Consider the following 19,462-nt stretch of genomic DNA (forward strand, 5'->3'; position numbering starts at 1 on the left):
TTGTACTCAAGTATTATTCACACCAACTGAAAAAGGGGGCGGGGGAAAGGAAAAAAAAAAAAAAGGAAAGGGCAAAATATAGCCAAAGAATGCCCACAAAATACCCAACCCAAAACCAGAGCAGCTTTCCCCAGATTTTGCAACATGTGCTGCGCTCTCCTGTTTGCAGATCCCCATTGAAAGCATAAAGCAAACCATTTTGTTTTGAACAGCAGAAAACACAACACCAGTCAGGATAGGTCTAAATAACGCAACAACCACCTGACGCCATCTTCACTGTGAAGCATCACAGTCTTAATGCTCGTAAAGCTGTAACTATAAAAGTTGTTTCAACAGTAACTTAGCAGTAAGAGGAAGCTAGAATTTACATAAATAACATCAGAGTCTTTCCTGTTTGCCAAATACTGAAATGAAATGAGAGGAGTCTTTTTCACAGTAGGAAGTACTGTGTGCTTTTCACTTAAAGATAAAAAAAAAAGAGAGAGACTATTAACAGAACAACATCACTGAATTTGTGCTCCCAGAAAAAAGGACAATATTTACAGCTTAGAGAATGTTCCCTATGTAATTCATAACAAGTCTACCTCATGATAAATTTCAGGCTTATTTAATAGCATCTTTACATGAATATTTGCTCACATAAATGGGAAGACTGAAACATCAGACAAAGTTTCCTGTGATTGCTATTACAGAGTGTTTCCCAACTTGTACTCATCCTAGAAAACCTTAACACATCAGAAAACCAAGCATAATTTTTAACAATGGGACAAAGAAATGACTGAAGACAGGAAAAACAAAAACTTTTTGTTGGCACATTGTGAATATGAACTGTAGCTAATTTTTTGGGTGCATTTTTCTCTGCCCTAGGATTTTTTTTTTAATAAAAAATTACCATAAATACGCTTTCTTGATGCTCAGAACATATATGGGGAGCAGAGTTAAAATAAGCAGAAAAAAAGAGAAGATGGTTGACTTTAAGCAAAAGATAATTCAAGCCAGGCCTTAAAAAACACTCAGCAACATCATAAAATAAGTAGAAAGTCTACTACAAAGGAGGTTGTACAAAGCTTCTCTTAAAACTCTACTGAGGTGTCTGTTTTACAAATAGCAGAGTCACATGGATAGCATGCTGTTGAGGGAAATGCTGCAAATCCAAGTAAGGATTCTTGACTGATGCATGGTCACATACAGGAAGAGTTTGGTATTTACAGGTGGATTTCACGTTTCAATATAAAACTGCATACTTGCTAACACTTCAGTCTGGGCATCAAGTTCTGAAAAAAAAATTAGTATAGAAGTATTTGACTTCTAGTTGCAGGCACTGATATTAATTTTAAAAAGGAAAAAAATGAAGAGATGATCCATGGTATCAGGATTAAATATAATTCCCACTGAAACACCATTGAAATCAAAGCTATAAAAATACATATACACTGGCATGCAAAACAATGTCCAGTGCAGCATTACCTCTCCTGGCAGTCCACAGTGAGAGACTTGGAAAAGTTAAGTGCAGCATATACAGATGTCAGTAAAAGCAGCCTGGAAATCATATCTTGGCCTCAGGATCTCTCTGACAAAAGAGGAGGAACTTGCAGCCTTATCAGAGGTGGAGATTGGACATGCCACCCATGTCAGGGTGTGTGCTGCCAAAGCCACAAAGCATGGCAGACTTTTCTAAAGAAGCTACAGAAAAATCACTCCAAAGCACAGACTGACTGCTCTGCATCAGCTTGCTTAATTAGATTAGACATCTGGCTTCGGTACTTGTTTCTTTAGAGTAAATATCAGTGAGGTCAAAATATTGCTCTTAATTCACCATTTGGGATTTAGGACTTAGGCTGCAGATGCTGAAAATAACAGTCTTATTTACTCAAAATGGTAAACATTCACTTTTAATATCTGAGTCAGGATACATGTGACCTGCTGTTGCTTTCCTCTTAAGATTCTTCTTGGCCATAATAGACAGATTTCTCCAAGAGAACACACAATTTTCTTTGGTCTCATTTCCACTCAGTATTTCCATTTTTCCATGCACTAAACCTTCAATCTTAACTACAACTTTCTAGTAACTTTGTAGTGGAAGGTTAATTTTGGGGCTTTTGTGGTTAACAAATAAATGCATAAACTGTGTCATACGACAAAGTATGAAACAGAGCATTTAAAAAACTGTTGAGAATCCTCTCTGGAGAAACAAGGAAACATTCAAAAGGAAACCACAGGTTTCTGAGAATAAAGAGGCACAAGGCCTTTTATCTTACAGACTGTAACTTTAGACTTTCTATGTGGCACATCCAAGACTTCTACTACCATCTACTGATTGTGACAAAAGACAAAGCTTCTATCTGCTCCTCTGAAGTTAACCAAAATGTCTGCACTCAGTAACCATTTTAAAGACTTAAGTTATGCTACTTAATTGTTGTGTTGATGTATCCTGGTGGCATTTTCCTTTGTGAATGAGTTTGACTTCACAATCAAAGTAAGCATTTGTCTGTTCACAAATCCTCCAGTACTTGTGACTCAAAGAAGAGCAGCACTGCCATAGAAATTAATTTTCTAAAGTGTGTCCCTCTGCACAAGGACATTTTTCTGTATCATCACTATCTGATTTTCCATCCATTACTCTATCTGTTGATTCTTATGCAAGAGAAATCTGGAAGAAGGAAAAAACTGCAGCTAAAAACATCTCAAAACCTGGCAAACCCTATAGCTTGAGAAGGTATCAAAAGAAGACAAGCGGTGCCTGAGAACATTCCCTGCACAGTGGAAGAATAGGCTTGTTATAATCTATTCCCCTTTTGCTAATTAACTTCTCTAAGCTCAGAAATAGCCCAAGTGTTAAGGTTGGACTTCCCTGAACTTGCTGGAAGACTTTGATTTTTCATTGTCTTAACACTTCATCTAAAGGGACATCCAGGATAAAAGTGCAATGTCTAAACAATTGTTGACAAATCTGTATGGAGTTCAACATTATTTAAGGTATTTAAAAGAACTAATCCTTCAAAAATAGATTAAAACCAAAATAATTTTAAAAAAATCAAAATACAATCCTCAACTAGTTTAGCCTGGTCAGTTCTATGCAGGGAATGTAGGGGGAAAAGCTGTGGACAGAAATAAGAAATCAGGCTAAGCCACATTACTGGAGTGAGAAAGAGCTCTGAACTAAGGAATAAATAAATATTGACTCTTTGTCAAAGGCAGCTTTCCTTCTAAAATCTCTTAGAAATGAAGTAGGTAGTGGGCAAAAGGCAAAACAAAAAAAAAAAAAAAAAAGAATCTTGAACAACAACTACCACATTCCAGCCATCTTTTATCTGCTTTTCCACTTCTGCAAGATGCTTCCTCCAACCACACCCCTTGAATGCTTCTAGTAAGTCTCCATGAAAAAAACAAACAAAAAAAACCACCAAAAAACCACTACCACCCTAAAACCAAACCTAAAACTCCGAAACATTTGTCAGCTGCTGCTTTAAAGGAACTTTAACTAAAGTAGTCAGTAGCTATTCCTTTGAAGCTTATGTAAGATACATGGAAGTCAGGACTATCAGGGTTGCTATTTTACTTTAAATGTCACTTTTGAGCACATCATGCTGTTGTAGGAAGCAGTGCTCACAACCATAGCAACATGCTCCCTCCAGTTTCACTGTCACCTCACATTTCAAAGGTGTTTATTGCTATATTTTAGTTTTTAATAAGCCTCCTAGATCTCCCACTCATCTCAGACTGCTGACCAGAAGGTCAACTATTCAGCTGCGTAAACAACGAAACAGCAATGACCAAAAGCATTGATCTTAACGTTAGCAACATCCAGGTGCCTGTTTTTCACTGCAATCACTGTGACACCTGAAGAATAAGAGCATGAGCTCCTACCAACAGCACTGTGAAGCTTGGCTGCGCACACAATCACCTTTGCTGAATGCAACATTCTATAGCTACAGTGCACTTTTACTTATGACCCCTCAGAATAAATACCTCTGCCAACAGAAACTCTCCTACTTAACATCCTTTTTAAGTCTCCTCCAGTATACCACATTTATTCCTGTCCTTCTGATTGCAACAATAGGTTACATTCCCACACAGTGAGCTTATCCAGCCAACTTCACTATAGGAACCGAATTGCACTATGTTGTTTTACCTTCCTCAACAAAACATTAACATTGGATACCTAACTATAACCTAAAAGCTGGCCTTACTAATTCTATTAGTAATGACACACCTCCAACTAGCAGAAAATGGATCCAGTATGCTGGACCAGTCGTATTTTGCCACGCCATTCACCTGAAAAGACATTTCCGAGGAATGTTCTGAGATCTGAGTCTATAAAGTCAAACATTTTCCTTTAGGCCAATGTACACAGTTAAGCCTTTGTCCCTGTTAGTTATGAAAAGTTGATATGAAAAAATAAAAAGCTTGTAGCACTAGTAGCACTGAAACACTATACTGCAATAAAACAACCATGCAAAGTGGTCTCAGATATCCCCAACACATGCAGTAGGTACTAGCTGGTGTACATAAATCTTTCCCTAGTACCTGTAAATGCAATTTAATAAAAATGACAAATAATTAAAAGGCATCTGACATAGTAAGACAGTTTATCACCAGCTTAAATTCTTGATTTTCTGCATTTGCTGACAGTTTTTCCATGTGGTAGATTTGCTACATATTAAATATTTAGTTAAGCTTCTTCACTTATAAATGCTTATCATATGCCATAGCTCTACACAAAGTCAAAAGAACAGTAACATAAAACCAGCTACTATTAGTTAAAAAAACCCACTGACCTCTGTGAAGTGTAATATTGACTTTTTTAAAAAGCTGCTTCATATAAAGTCCTGTTCTTGTTTTGCAATTACACAAAACGTCTCAAAAATTGTCATTCTGTTTTGTTTTACAACGGTTTTGTACTTGTGAAGTCCATGTTTTACTCCTCCTTGCTGTTTCACTATACTATTTTTGAAGATATATTAATTGTTACTCTGTGGCCAAGTTAAAACAGACTGGAGTGACAAAAGATGATTATCTGACAGAGCAGAAACATCAACATTAGTAATTTAAGCAGATCTTTTCTTCCCAAAAAGCCTAAGTTCTTTAGTATAGCTAAGTACCTTTGAAGAGGCACCAAAACCAATAGCCCTTTCAACTGAACTTTCAAAACAAAACAAAAAACAACAAAAAAAACCCCAACCAAACAAAGCCAATTTAATTTCAAAAGGGATCTTGAAATTACTAGATACAGATATATCCCCCTTCCACGGTCCTGTAAGATACATTCAGTGATTTAAAATAAAGATTCCATATTTTATAATTTCATATATATATTATATATTTAATATATAATATATATTTATATGTACATTACACAGATACATATACACTCTCAGTCAGCAGGATTAAACTGTTGTGTTTTGAAATGTTTGATTGGTGTCACTAACCTTCTCCTATTATTTTGTGCATTCAATGAAAATAACCTATTACCTGAAAAGAAGAAATTTAAAAGATTCAGATGGAATCTGTGGATCAATATTAGCACCAATACGGATGGCCATTATTTCAGAATGACTGCAGGGACTGAAACTATGTAATTTTTTTTTAAACTCTCCTCTTACTGCACAAGCATTCCTGCAAAATATTTAGGCAGCAATACCTGTCAGGTCTATATATCTATTCTTGTTAAGTTTAAATTTTATACAACTTTCCTTACTGTAATATACAGTATCTCTTTTGTCCTGTTGGATTAATTCATTTTTCATGGAGAAAAGTGATCCATAGCTATCCAACAGAATTTAATAGTTTTTTTAAATCCCCTCTCTCCTTCTATTTTATGGCTCAGTTTCAAGATTTAATCGATAGGCAGCCACCATCACCATAACCAGTACCCTTCTAACACAGTCCAGTCACTGACTGTTGATGTTTCAAACACAAAGTTTTGAGGTTGGCTTGCTGTTTATGGAAACCAAGATACTCGGAAGTTGTATCTTTTCAGCATGCTCACCACTTGTCATACAGCAACGTCAGCCAGTATTCAAAACTATAATTCAATTAGGTACCTACCATTTGGGTAACAAAAATAACAAACCCAGTTGCAATTTTAAACATCATTAAGAATATTCACCCTGAGAACACAGAGGAAGTATTTAAAAATTTCTGATATGTGTTTTCTTCATATATAGTTTTCTTCTCTTTTTTTTTTTTCTTCATCTCCATTTGGGTACCTGGGTTTGTGCCTAGTATTTGACCTCACTTGCTTTGTCAGAAGACGTGTTCATGCCACAGTCAGGTACTGGTGATAGAAAAGCCCGAAAAGGCTTGTAGAAAAGAGGCAAGCAGCAATCCACCAGGTGAGGAAAGACAGGAGTCCTCGGAAGAGGAGAGGAGTGAAAATATTCTTTAGGCTTCCCAGAGCCATTGTTATTTGTACTACAGTTACTTTCATCTTTCCATCAGCAGGTGGAGACTCAGAATAAACTGAACTGGGAAGCAGACTGTTTTCTATTGGAGTGTCAGAATTCAGTTCCGGGTAGATGCCCCAAGAATAATTACCTGTTAAAAAGAAACAAGTAATATGTTTTTTCAGAATTAAATTCAAGTTCTTTTATTTTTACTGCTCTACAGATCATCTTATATAGTCACAAATAAACAAGCCTGAAGCTTAAGTTAGTAAGTAGTAATTGTATTCATCTCCATGGCTTCCTGATCATACTAGAAAGCTGTTACTGTAGGAGTCATCTTACCTTTTGACATTCTAACATCTACGTGTGACACAGTTGCCTTGGGACCCCTGTCAGTGCTGGGTATGAATCACTTCACCAGATGTAAGTGTCTACTCCGACACAGGATGCATCACAGCCTTTTAATAAAGCCTATCCCTTTCCACTGACATTTTGCAAGAAGAATGCCATGACTGCAGGGCAGGCTGTGAAAACGTGCCTCAAAGGAAAGGAATGAAGAAGGAACACCCACCACCCCAGAGTGACACCAGATGTCCCAGTAATGAAATGAAGCCCCTATCTCACAAATTCCATTCAAAAAGCCTACCTAAGAGTGGAAAGCTGGGAAAAAAAAAATCTTTTTACAGATGCTCATAAGGTTAAATCATCAATGCTTTATGTAGGCCCCTTTTGAAATACTCTGTAACATAAAGAAAAATGTTTCAACAGAATAGCTTAACTGCTTGTATTACACTACTTTTCAGAAATAAATCAAATAAATGAGCATATAATTCAAAGATGTCAAAAGCAACAACAGAAGAGGACAGTTTAAAAGCTGCACATCGGTATGTTTTAAATTGCAGGAAACAGCAATGTATTTCTGCATTGCAAGTACCCACACATGCTAATTTCCTTTAGCCATCTGCACATATAAAAGCCCTGTGTCGAACAGAACAGATTTTTGTTGGTCCAATTTTACCTACCTAGTGTTTTCAAGAGCAGAGTTGTGTGAAGGAGCATTACCAATGGTGCAACATACTGCAGTGCAATTACACAAAGATAATAGAATACTCGAGCCACCTGGGAAAAGAGAGATTAATTCATGAGTTCTGTCTGATCAAAGCCAACCTGTATGAACATGTCTAGAAAAAAACCCGAGTAAATTATTAAAAAAAAACCAAACAGAAGTTATGCATATATGCTGCTTTAAAAGTTTTTCAGCACATCTTGACACATGACAGATTTCTTCAAAAGTTGTAATGAAGAGAACCCCAAAATGGAACTCACATTTCAAGACATTTACCAATCTGACAGGAAGTAGAGAAAGGAAGTAATTACAAGTAACACTTCTGTTAAAATAAACAGAATCAATTTTACTTCTGCAAACTGCATATCACCATTCAAAGATTCATATTTCAACACATAAGAATGAGCACCAAGTATATATTTAAAGTCCCCAGTGACCTACAAACGAAATCACATTTTAAAAATGAAGTAGTAGTCTCAATATGAAGTCCCATGAAGAGTAAGTGAAAATTTGGTTAATGTTGCAGTTCCTTAAAAGCCATTTTCTTTTTAAAGATTTCCAACTGTGAAATACTAGTATTTTAAAAACAATGATAATATGACTTTCCATTAGCAGCTCATCAATAACAGTATTTAAATGATCCTTATTTCAGAGATACATTCTGGTGCATTGAAATCCACTTGGACTTATGCCTTCCTTTGCCCCCATTCTGGTCCATCTTTCTTAGTTCTGTTGTACTACATGCTTACATAAAGTTTACATGACTAGACCAAATAAGGAAGGAAGTCATAAGATCAACAGCAAAGCAAGTAGTGAAATAAAGCTAACTGGATTTTAAAGAACAAAATACATTGTGGACAAAAAGATGAAGGCACACATGACATTTTTGGAAAGAATGTAAAATCTCAACAGACTTCATGACAAGTAAGAATCAAAAAACTAACATGAGAAGTAGTAAGACACTGACAGGTAGAAAATTAAAAAATATGACACAAAAAAATACTGTAGCTGATGAAATATGGTAGAAAGATCAAATTAAAAAGTAATGATCATTGTAGGATGACAGATAGAAAAGACTTCACAGGCAGAAGTTCCAGAGGAAGATGAAGCAGACATGTCTAGTAAAACAAGATAGGACTTAATTTAGCGTCTCTGGTCTTCTCAAAGAGAAGATACAGTGATACTGGATAAACAGATTTAGGGAACATCACAGAGAAAAGATATTATTGTTTTGTGCATAGGATGACAGCTCCCAGAACTAAAATTATGCATTCCTATCCTTATTTCTGAAGCAAACTACTACCCACTATGTAAACAACTACTGCATAGCCTACATAGGACCTTCAGATATATAGTGAAGCTAAGGACAAGACTCTAAGTGATTGTGACATACCCAAGAGAGGAATCTTTGTCTTGTGGCACATTTCAACATTCCTCATCAGCATCATGAGGCAGAACCATCAAGCAACACCAGAAACGTTAAGTTTATTTTGCAGGCAACATGCAAAATAAAATGTCCTACACTTTGGTTTGTTGATGGTGTGTTTTGGTTTTTACACTTAATTTTTTTCCTTTTCCCATAGTAACAAAATGGGCAGACAGTTTGGTAAGCAGGACAGTGCACTTGAGAGTGGTCTGACAGACCATGACAGACATGTCTTATTTTATCCCAGAATATGTAATTACCTTAAATTTTGCCTTGGTTTTAAAAAAAAATAATCAAACAACAACAAAAAAAAATCAAAATAAACCAAACATAGTTTGGATTAGGTAACAGTACTTTAACTCCTTCCTGCTTCAGCTACTGATCACCACTCATTCTGTGCACTCCAAGACCTATTCATGATGAAGAGAAACACATCTTTGTAAAGAACAATTCATTAAGGGCTCTGTTGAAAGAACAACTGAATCATTTTAGAAAAGCCATCTGTATAATATAGATGACACATTTCTGCACAGTTTGGTTTACAGAATTTCTCTGTAATGGTGCTATTTTTATAGAAGATAAAAGTTTAGGAAGTTTCACTCAGATTTTAGCTTCACTGCCAGAGAAGACATAGATGGAGAAAAAAAATAACGCATTTGTACAGACAGAGCACTCCAAATATGTAATCTCAGTGCCACCATACTTACCATTTTCTGTAAATCAACCATACTTATTCTGCCAGCTTCCTTTTTCATCTGATCCACACTTTTCTGGGCTAAATTCAGATAGGCCTGTAAATGATGACGCATCATGGCCAACCGTAAAGCACACAATAGGATTATTATCCACAACCTCACAGTGTCAAATGTATCTTCTGACATTCTGTGGAGCAAAAACCAATGGGTAATGTTGTTTTCTGAAGATCACCTACTGCTACAGAGTTGTTTCATCTATAAAAAAAGATGCTGAAGCATGCTGTCAAAAGCACTTAATGCACAAGCTATAGCCATCATGTTGAAGTGAGTTATATTCACTTTTGTCCTCTGTCTCTCTCTCTCTACTGCTGCTTCTTGATCCAAATTAGCAACCATTCGTCTGTACACACGAACAGCTCTTAAATGCCAAATTCTGAGTAATGAAGACGGGATACTAAAAAACAAGCTAACTCAGATAATTACAGGCTTTGAGAGATACAGTTCTAGCAAATGTGCACTTGAGTTGCCCTAGACACCCCATCACAGCACAACTCTTATTTTAAGATTAACTGTGGAACAAAATTAAAGTACAAAATATGCTTATTTGCGATATTTAGTGTGATAGTTCAGTGGTCACAGAATCACTGTAGAAGCATATCTCAGATCTCTAAAGCAATAGAGGTGTTAGTCAGTGATACCCATTTCAAGCGTATTACTATTCCAAATTATCTATTCTGTTAGCAACAGTCACCTATTCTACTTACAGAGCATTTATTTCGGATATTATTCTCCCTGAAAACTCTTCCTATGTTCTGAATATTTCAGCTATCAATTCACAGATCTAAACACAAATCACTCAGGACAGTTCTCATGTCAAACAGATCTTGACTGTCTTCAGTAAAACTGCTTCTCTCCTGCCACCAATATGTATGACGCAAGGCTTCAGAAAGTGGCAGCAAGGTGGTATTCAACCCTCAGAACAAGCAGACCACCATTGTCAAGCAGACACCAGATAACAGCAGCTTTTAGAGAAGCACCACCTTAGCATTCATCAATCTGCATCTAATTCTCATTTTTCTGAAATATCAGAAGCCTTTCAGAGTTCAGCTGCAATTTTCACAGTACCTCTGCCCACAGATGCTGTTAACTTTTAAGTCTTTCATGTTTCTATGACTTCCACAAGGTAGTACTTAGACTTAAAATACCCCAAAAAGAACTTTTAAAGGGACTCTTACAAAGGGATGCTTTCTTTGCCCAAAGGTGGGTTCATAATGTAGTCCTTTGTGATTGGTTTTACCCACAGTAGAACCATAAACAAAGGTGCCAAGAAGTTTATATGTAGCAGTGTTCTGAAAGAAGGAAAAAAAAAGGGAAAGTTATTAAACACAATTAACTCATCACCAATGGTAAAGCCAAATCCCTATGTTGAAACTGGATGTATAGATTGAAAAGGAGAAAACAAAATTTTGAAACAACTGGGAGAAAGGTAATAATAAAATTACTCTCCTATTTGATAGGTAAGACTTATGTTTCAACAAAAAAATAGTGTTACATACTGTGAAACCACACCGTGGTTTAAAAAACAACTGCTCTTAGAATACCTGAGAATTTGATTTATTTCAAACAATACAACCAAAGAAGCTGCTTGCATATGCCACGCTACACTAAAAGACAGCTGTTGGAAATTTACATATGATGACATAACAGTGAACTGCACCAGATACTACAGTTTAATCTAGAGAGACAGCATCTGGGATAATTATGAGAAGTATGCTGCTATATTATTATTTTTTAACTTGTTTTAATATAAATGTTCTCAAATTCACTTATATGATCTATAGAGACCAAGGGAAACAGTTCTCAGTGGTCAGATTTCTCAAATTAACAAAGATTTTTACTTAAAAACCTTGACTAAAAGAAACTTTGCACTTGCATTCATTTAAAGATACTGAGACAAAAAAAGCAAAGCCAGCATTGTACTAAACTGCATCATTAACAAAGAGTAGTAACTTTTGTAATCTTTTTAAATTCTGATGATTTGTATGCAAAGAGGAGATAGCTTTATGGATTTTTTTTCCTGAAATTAATATCTCATATTGAGACCATATACCCCCAAAATTTTTTATTACTAAAACGAAATAGAGTTGAAGACTTTGGTGTCGCAGAACTGCTGTTTTTTCTAATGCAGTGTTCCCTCACTAAGAGAATCAGCTTGTCTATGCTCTCATTACCAACCAGAGTGCTTCTACACTATACAAAAAAATGAAGTAATCAAAAGTTATTCTACAGAACACAAGACCTTACTGATTTAAACTATGAAGCTTCCTAAAACCATTAAAATGTTCATGTTTCAGAAGATGGCCTCATGGACACATTTAAATCACTGGTTTCAAATGAAGAAGTATGAGAAATCAGCACTGCCAGTTACTCAGCGTTGCTAAGGAACACACCACCACCAAATAAACAATTCAAGGCATTTCAGTAACTTGTGACAGCATTTTACCTTCTACTTAATTAAGACATTCTACTAAGTTAATGGCTGAAAGACTTTTGAAGCAGGGTCTGCAAAATAAGGTAATGTGTATGAAAGTGATAATAATTGATTAAGAGTTCAAATTATATGCAGGGAAAGATACTGCTTCCAAATTAAAATATCAAATCAGCCATGAAAACAGAAAAGGGCACCTGATTATTTTTAATTTCTTTACAAAAAAAAACCAAAAAACCACCAACCCACAATAAAACCAAGCCCTTACTTCCCTATATACATAAAACAACCACATTAACAATTTTGAACATATTAGTAAAGTGGCAGTTAACGATTAACTTTTATTCTGATCACTGTTCTTCAGTATGGTGTTTTGGAGTTTCATTTTGTTGTGGTTTTGGGGAGAGCTTGGGGTATGGTAGTTTTTTTGGGAATGTTTTTTTGGTTGATTTGCTAGGTTTTCTTCTCAAAACTGGACCATATGTTTGGTAGCAGAGGAAGACTTTTTTTTCTTCTGGCACCCAAACTAAACAGTGTGGTATCAGTGACTTTTTATCCTCGTGTCCCTTTAGTCACTGTCAAACAACTGGAAACAGTCAACAGTGATCTATTTATTGATAAAAACACCCCACTATGGGCAAACACTGATGTCTTCAAGCCAATTAGCACACATCAGTTGAAAATGATTCTTTGTTTATAACTGCATTATCTAATTAAATTAATATCTAAGTTTAAATCCATTTAAATCTATATTGCTCCAGTTGAATAGTTTAGGTATTGTCAGACTTGAAAACAATTAGCTTGGCATTGTACAAACTTATTTTCAACAATTAGTTACAATATTCTCTATACATTAATTTAGAGGAGACTTATTTTTCACAACTCCATCCTAGTGGATACTAATTACTCTTTTAGTTCTTTACTAACGAACTTGTGTTTCAGAAATCTTGTATTTCTGCCTAGGATCTCATGAAGTCAATGAAGACACTGGAAAATTAGAGGATGTTTAAAGAAAAGGTGTAAGAAAATCTAAAATATTGAGAATAATAAAAAAATAAAATTAAACATTTATCTCAAAAGAAGAGATTAAGAAATGACTCAGTCACAGTCTACACAGAAACTTAGCATCAGATACAAGCCAATGGCTTGCAGCTGCAGATGAATGCATTCATCTGCAATGACTGCAAGTACAAAACAGAGAATGTAGTTATAAATCTACCAAGAATAAAGAACCCACTTTAAACAGATTAATTTTTAAGATGCATCATACTAGGGGGAAAAACATAAAATATTTTCTTATCAGAAATATAGAATAGCTATCTTCAGAAAGTGACCAGACAAAATGATCACAGTGGTCTGTGCTTCACAATCTGTCATTACAACTATTAAATAAAAGCCTAGATCTGTGAAAGACATTTGGAGTTTCTTCTTCAACCAAAGTATGCTGAAGGAAACAGTTAGAGAAAACATTTCACTACCAAACTCAAGGCTGACCAAAAGTTAAAATATTCCCTTAAACTAATGTTAAAATTTTACTCTTTTCAAGTATTCTGGATCATTTTTTTTCTAACATTCCCTACACTTCTTAAAGACACAATGCCCATCTGGAGGTAGGAATGGGAAGAATAAAAAAAACCCACAACACTTCTTGCACTTCTTGGAAATTATCTTCTCTTTCAAAAAGATATTATAGGGGAAAGGAGGCAGTAAGTAGAAACATTCATGGCGGAGCTCTTGCAAAAGAAAGGGAAAGCTCCTTTAATTGGGACTCTAATTACAAGGCAAAGAATGTAACAGACTGGCAGAGCACAGGTTGAGCAGAAAGAGGCAGGTGGCAATTCTGCTCAATACGGAAAGCAGGCATCAGCGGAAGTCTTAGCCACTACCTTGTTGGAATAGTTTCCTTTGCTTATTTTCAGACATTAAAGATTTAAGACTGAGTAGCATATACCTATGTGCACATATTTTCTCTTACTGTGTTATTTTTTCTGTTGCTAAATTCAGAGCATCCAGATGCATTTGAGCCAGTCGCAAGCCAGGGAATGTCAAAAAAGCACCAATAAGTGAACACAGAACAGCCAGGAACAATTTGAAGGTTAGTTTAGACACAGGACCCCTAAAAGAAAAGAGAGGAAATAAGCATTTTCTTTGGGAGGAAGTTGGGGTGGGGGTATCAGAGACTACTTTCAACTCAACAGTATCTAACATTTAATCAAAAGAAGTGAACAGTATTCTATACTTTTGCTCTGGAATATCAGCATTATTGCAAATCAAGTTAAGATTTAAGTCACCTATGTATTTCCTAGAAAAACAAAAACCAGGGTACTGCCTAGAAGATGAAGTTTGTTAGTAGAAAAGAACCAAAAAGGAATAACTTTAAGTGGCAATTAACACAAATTATACAGCAGAAACAGCTAGTGGAATGAATTCAATGATTACGTTTATGGTAGGAATACAAGCATCCTAAGTTTAACTGGTCAAAGGCAAAATGGATATTTATGTTACACTACTGACATTTTAAGTTTATCCATTAAAAAGCTCTACCAGACTGTTATTATTGCAAATTTTCACAGATTTATCCAAAAACATACATGTGGCCAATTAACATGTCTCTTCCAAGTGATTAATATAGTTTGTTTTAAAGTACTAGTAAGTATATTTTAAAAATACAGAAAAAATATCCCATGATCAGCTGAATTACAGAACTAACATACAAAACCCATTGCAAATTACATAAAACCCACAAAGTGACATGTAACGAACACAGATTAAAGAGGAACAAAACCAAATCTTGTGATCCACATGAGTTTCAGATTCTTAATCTACGCCACACAAATTGTGAAGACACCATCAACCCAATTGCTGCTGTAAGCAGCCAAAGCACTGCAAAAACTCCAAAAAGAAACAAACATATAACAGGAAAATAAATACAGACATTAGCACACTTGCAATGGCCTAGGAAGAAAAAAAGTGAAGAAAGGCTAAGAAATGTTCAAGATTCAGTCATGTTTCCCGTGGGAAACATGGCACCTCAATCTAGTTCAGGAAACATCTGTTCCTTGAAAATAGAGATTCCATAGCTCTGCATGACACATAGAGAACTTCCAAGCGAGAAATCCAAAGCTGTGCTCTCCCAGTGATGACATCTCCCATAAATGCATTTCAGAGCACGTGTGTAAGGAAGGAATTGCTGCATAAATCCAACTAACAATACATAAAGGCTGTTCACAACAGCAACTGCATGTCACAACCTATGGCATGTTCAACAGTTCATACAAAACTTGGATATCCTGTAGCAAGATCATGTTTCTGCTGAGTAGGAGAACATGGTTACAACCTGAAACCAGGACTGGACACTAAAATTCCCTTTCAGTGCCAACCTGTTCACAAGCTCCCTGTGTAGCTTTTGCATGCTCCTCCTCTGCTTTATCACAGGAATGGCAAAAAAAAAAAATCTATCACCTGTTTTAAGCAATCCTACAGCAAAATGTCAGGGTAGAAAATACCTCCAAGTTAAAAAAGAAAAGCATAAATGCAACATAATTTACTTGTGATTATTGCTTTCATTAACCTCTCTTCAGATTATAGAGATTATAAATATGCATAAGAGCAAAACATGTAAGACAAATGCTGGCTAAGAAAATCCAAGTGGTTCAGACATAATTGCACATGTAAAACAGACAAAACTTATTTCCAGAAACTTACTGGGACTCCAAACCCTGTTTTTCAAGAAACTGCATAGCACTTTCTGAGAAATTCGAGAATCCTGCAGAGACACACAAATTATATGTATTTTATTACATTAAAATGCAGAACTCTCTTTTGTTTGTTTGTTTTTTAATGAAATACTACATAACAGATTATCTTTTAAACAAATAGTCATATGTCTAGCACAGCTTTTATGAGCTAATTAGCATGCCATCATGCAATAAAAACGATTAACACCTTTGGTATTTGTACACTTCAGGAACACAAAATTAACATTTAATTAAAAAAAGATTTTTTTTGGAGTTTTTGGTTTGGGAATTTTTGGTTTTTTGTTTTTTTTTTTTTTTTTTTTAGTAAAGGAGTTTGGGTTTAGTAAAGGCAAGATAAGTTAAATGTAAAACTGGAAGACAAGTACCATTAACAAAGCAAATGGTCTAAGCAAAGATTATTTAAAAGAAAGCAGGGAAAAATATATACAAGATATCCTTCAGAATCTGCATTCCAAACAAAAATGTCTTAGAACTCTACAACATATAAACACAGGTATTCTCAAAAACACCTAAATGACTTATTTTTTTTTCAGCTCATGCAACCACTATAGCTGTTGCAAACATCAAAGACAGGAGTTACCTGATTCCAGTCCAAACTCGAGATAGTTTTCTGTCACAATGAGAATTGCCATTGCTTTCACGAAGAAGAAAAAACCAAAGGTGACGCAGACTGATCTTTCACCTCCATCCTCTACTTTGAAATAATGGGTAGTCAATGAAAACAGTACCTTACTACACAAGAAAAAGGTCAAGGAAAATTAAAGTTTCCTCAAGTATTTAAGATCTATAAAATTATTTTGGTCATGAGAACTGCACTATGAGGTGCCTTTTTTTTTTCTTTTAAGTAATGTGTCTTCAGCCAATTTCAGGTTAAAATGACAGAATACTGTAAAGTATAATCATCACATAACTGGTAACCAGGAATACTCTATACCAGAGTAGTTGAGTTAGGCTTACTTAGTGAATATTGCCACAAGTGACTGTATCAACCTGGGGCAACTCACCTGTGTTTTAAGTATAAATTATTAAATAATCTTAAATGACAAACAAAACATTAAGACTATTTTACTATCAATACAAAATACCGAGAAAAATAGGAAATATTCCATCACAGAATGGTAAGGGTTGGCAGAGACCTCCAAGACCACTAAGTCAAATTCCACTGTCACAGTAGGATCACCAAGGGCAGGTCACAGGAATGCATCCATACAGGTTTTGAAAAGTCTCCAGAGAAAGGGACTCCACAACCTCATAGGGCAACCTGCTTCAGTGCTCTGTCACCCTCACAGTAAAGAAGCTTCTCCTCGTGTTGAGCTGGAGTGCATATCCATTTCCTTTTGTCCTATCACAAGACATCACTGAAAAGAGACCAGTATCTTCCTCTTGATATCCACCATTCAGATACTTAGAAACTTTAGTAAGATCTTCTACCAGTCTTTTCCAGACTAAACTGTTCCAGGTCTCTCAGCCTTGCCTCATCAGACAGTTGTCCCATCCCTTAATTGTCCTCATAGTCTCTGCTGGACATTGTCTAGTATACATCCCCTTCCCTCTTGAACTGGGGAATCCAGAACTGCACATGACACTCCAGATGTGCTCTCACCAAAGCAGAGTAGAGGGGAAGGAGAACATCCCTTGACCTGCTGGTCACCCTCTTAATGCACCCCAGGAGACCATTGGCCTTCTTGGCCACAAGGGCACACTGCAGTCCCATGGATAACTCAAACTACGTAACTCAATATCAAACATTTCAAAATCCAAAGTATTGCTTTTGAACATAACAACTGTGATGGTAAAAAAGCGGATGGACACTTTTAAACCTTTTTTTAGAAAGTACTTTTAGGTGCAGATTACAGGAAAACATGTTTCAGAGAATCTAGTCAGCAAAACATTTCAGCAGCTGACCTCCCAAAAAAGATGTATGATTATGCAATATCACACTTGCAGCACACACATTGCTGCATTTCACGTATATGCAGAGGTAATCATATACACACAGTTGTGGAGTCTTAGCTTTGCATCTAATGTCTCCTAAGTCCACTGTAATCAACTTAAGCTCACTTCACACTTCACAGAATGAACAGATTTAAAGATAGATATAAATCATGCTCAAAAAAAGGGACATAACAGGTCATGTAAACTGTTTTCTGGAAAGCTGTGTCTCCAATAACATATTCTTAAGCCGAGTGTCTTCTTACAGGTAGGAACTCAATCACAAACTGAAAACACATTATTTTCAAATATTGAAGCTACACAAGGGTCGTCATAAAAGTCTGTGATCAATAGTTCTAAACAGACTTATAACCCCTCAGATGCCTCAGTGTTTTCAACTATGGATTATGCCACAACAATGGCAATGCATGGAAAAAGCAACTGGGAAAATGAAAGTACACTGGCAGTAAATTCCAATTATAGTCTAGATTCAGAACCCAATAAACTAACGATTATTCAAACTGTATGTGATCAACACGCTGCTGGCTGAGCAATCACCATTGCCACCTGTATTAGGCATGGAGAAAATAAAAGCATTATAGTTTACTTCATCACTTCCTTTCACTGCTTGACTTACTGAAGAACAATTCTAGAGTACACAGTTACCACTCTACCTTTTATTCCTTTTTTTTCCTCACCTCACGAAAGATGCTATTACTGCAGAATGGCATACATGTTTACAGAAATAATTTTATCTTTTACACTGCTGCAATCATGTGCTTTTTTTTTTAATTATATAATCTACTGTCATTTACATAAGCACATGGTTGAAAAAGATTCATCTTCTGTTTCTAGGAGAATACACAAAATCTTCAGATCCACAACTGAAAAACCAAGTTAACTCCTCTATATTATTTCTAGTTGCATGTGTGTGGAAAAAAATAGTTTATGGATGAGAGTTTAGTTTAAGGTTTTTGATGGCTGATTTTGCTTAGATAAGCCTCTAGTCAAGTTAAGGAAAGACTGTCATTTCCTTTACTACTCCATCAGTATGTTTTCCAAAAGTAGCCACGTGCTGAAATGCCAATGAAACCAAGGTAAAAGACAGCCTCCCAGAGGAGAAATTCCTTGCTTGGAGAGCTGGAACTAAGTGATTTTCAAGGTCCCTTCCAAACCAAATCATACCATTCTATGAATCTATGAAAGCTAGTTCAGACCACTTGTTTGTTTCCTTTGTATGATAAATGTCTGTTCAGCTACCTAGCACTGCAACAGCACTTGTACAAGATTACACCTGTACATGGGTTTCCTATTTCCTAGAATATGCTTATTTCAGAAGGCTTGTTCCTATATATCAGGCCACTATTTCTCTAGACTGTGTCAAATTTCTGTACGTTGCCACATGATGTGCCACATAAAGTTTAAACTTCAACTTCTCTCAACCAAGCAAACTGATTGAAATCCTTAAGATTTTTCTCCAAAAACCTCAAAACAATATTGGTCCCTTAGACAATAGTTAGGTACAAAAATGCTAAAGCATGCAATTAACTGTTCAGAGCTTATGAAATAAAATCTAGCTAGCATATAATATCCTGCTTCTAATAGTATTCCATCTGATCTTACTTCCCTTTAAGTCATGTAGGAAAGGAATGAGAAAATGTAGCTAATGAGTCTCAAACATGCAGAGACTATTAGATGTTTTGATCTCCTC

General features: G+C 35.8%; 1 protein-coding gene across 6 annotated transcripts in view; it reads right to left on the reverse strand.

The window, feature by feature from the left end:
- Positions 1-591: 591 nt before the first annotated feature.
- The window catches only part of TMEM161B (transmembrane protein 161B), a 63,041-nt gene continuing 44,170 nt past the window's right edge, over positions 592-19,462 (reverse strand). For 2 of the 6 annotated variants that reach the window (XM_064176768.1, XM_064176769.1), the window contains 7 exons: positions 16,400-16,551; positions 15,767-15,827; positions 14,037-14,177; positions 10,809-10,922; positions 9,586-9,760; positions 7,409-7,505; positions 4,561-6,537 (listed from right to left, as the gene is read on the reverse strand). In XM_064176768.1, the coding sequence (XP_064032838.1) occupies positions 6,260-6,537; positions 7,409-7,505; positions 9,586-9,760; positions 10,809-10,922; positions 14,037-14,177; positions 15,767-15,827; positions 16,400-16,551 (1,018 nt within the window). In that variant the 3' untranslated portion in view covers positions 4,561-6,259. Of the gene's footprint in view, positions 1,275-3,379; positions 4,276-4,560; positions 6,538-7,032; positions 7,126-7,408; positions 7,506-9,585; positions 9,761-10,808; positions 10,923-14,036; positions 14,178-15,766; positions 15,828-16,399; positions 16,552-19,462 lie in introns of those variants that run through there. The other 4 variants (XR_010309136.1, XR_010309135.1, XR_010309137.1 and 1 more) reach the window with 4 other exon arrangements.

The sequence above is a fragment of the Pogoniulus pusillus genome, chromosome Z (genome assembly GCF_015220805.1).
Source record: "Pogoniulus pusillus isolate bPogPus1 chromosome Z, bPogPus1.pri, whole genome shotgun sequence".
NCBI lineage: Eukaryota > Metazoa > Chordata > Aves > Piciformes > Lybiidae > Pogoniulus > Pogoniulus pusillus.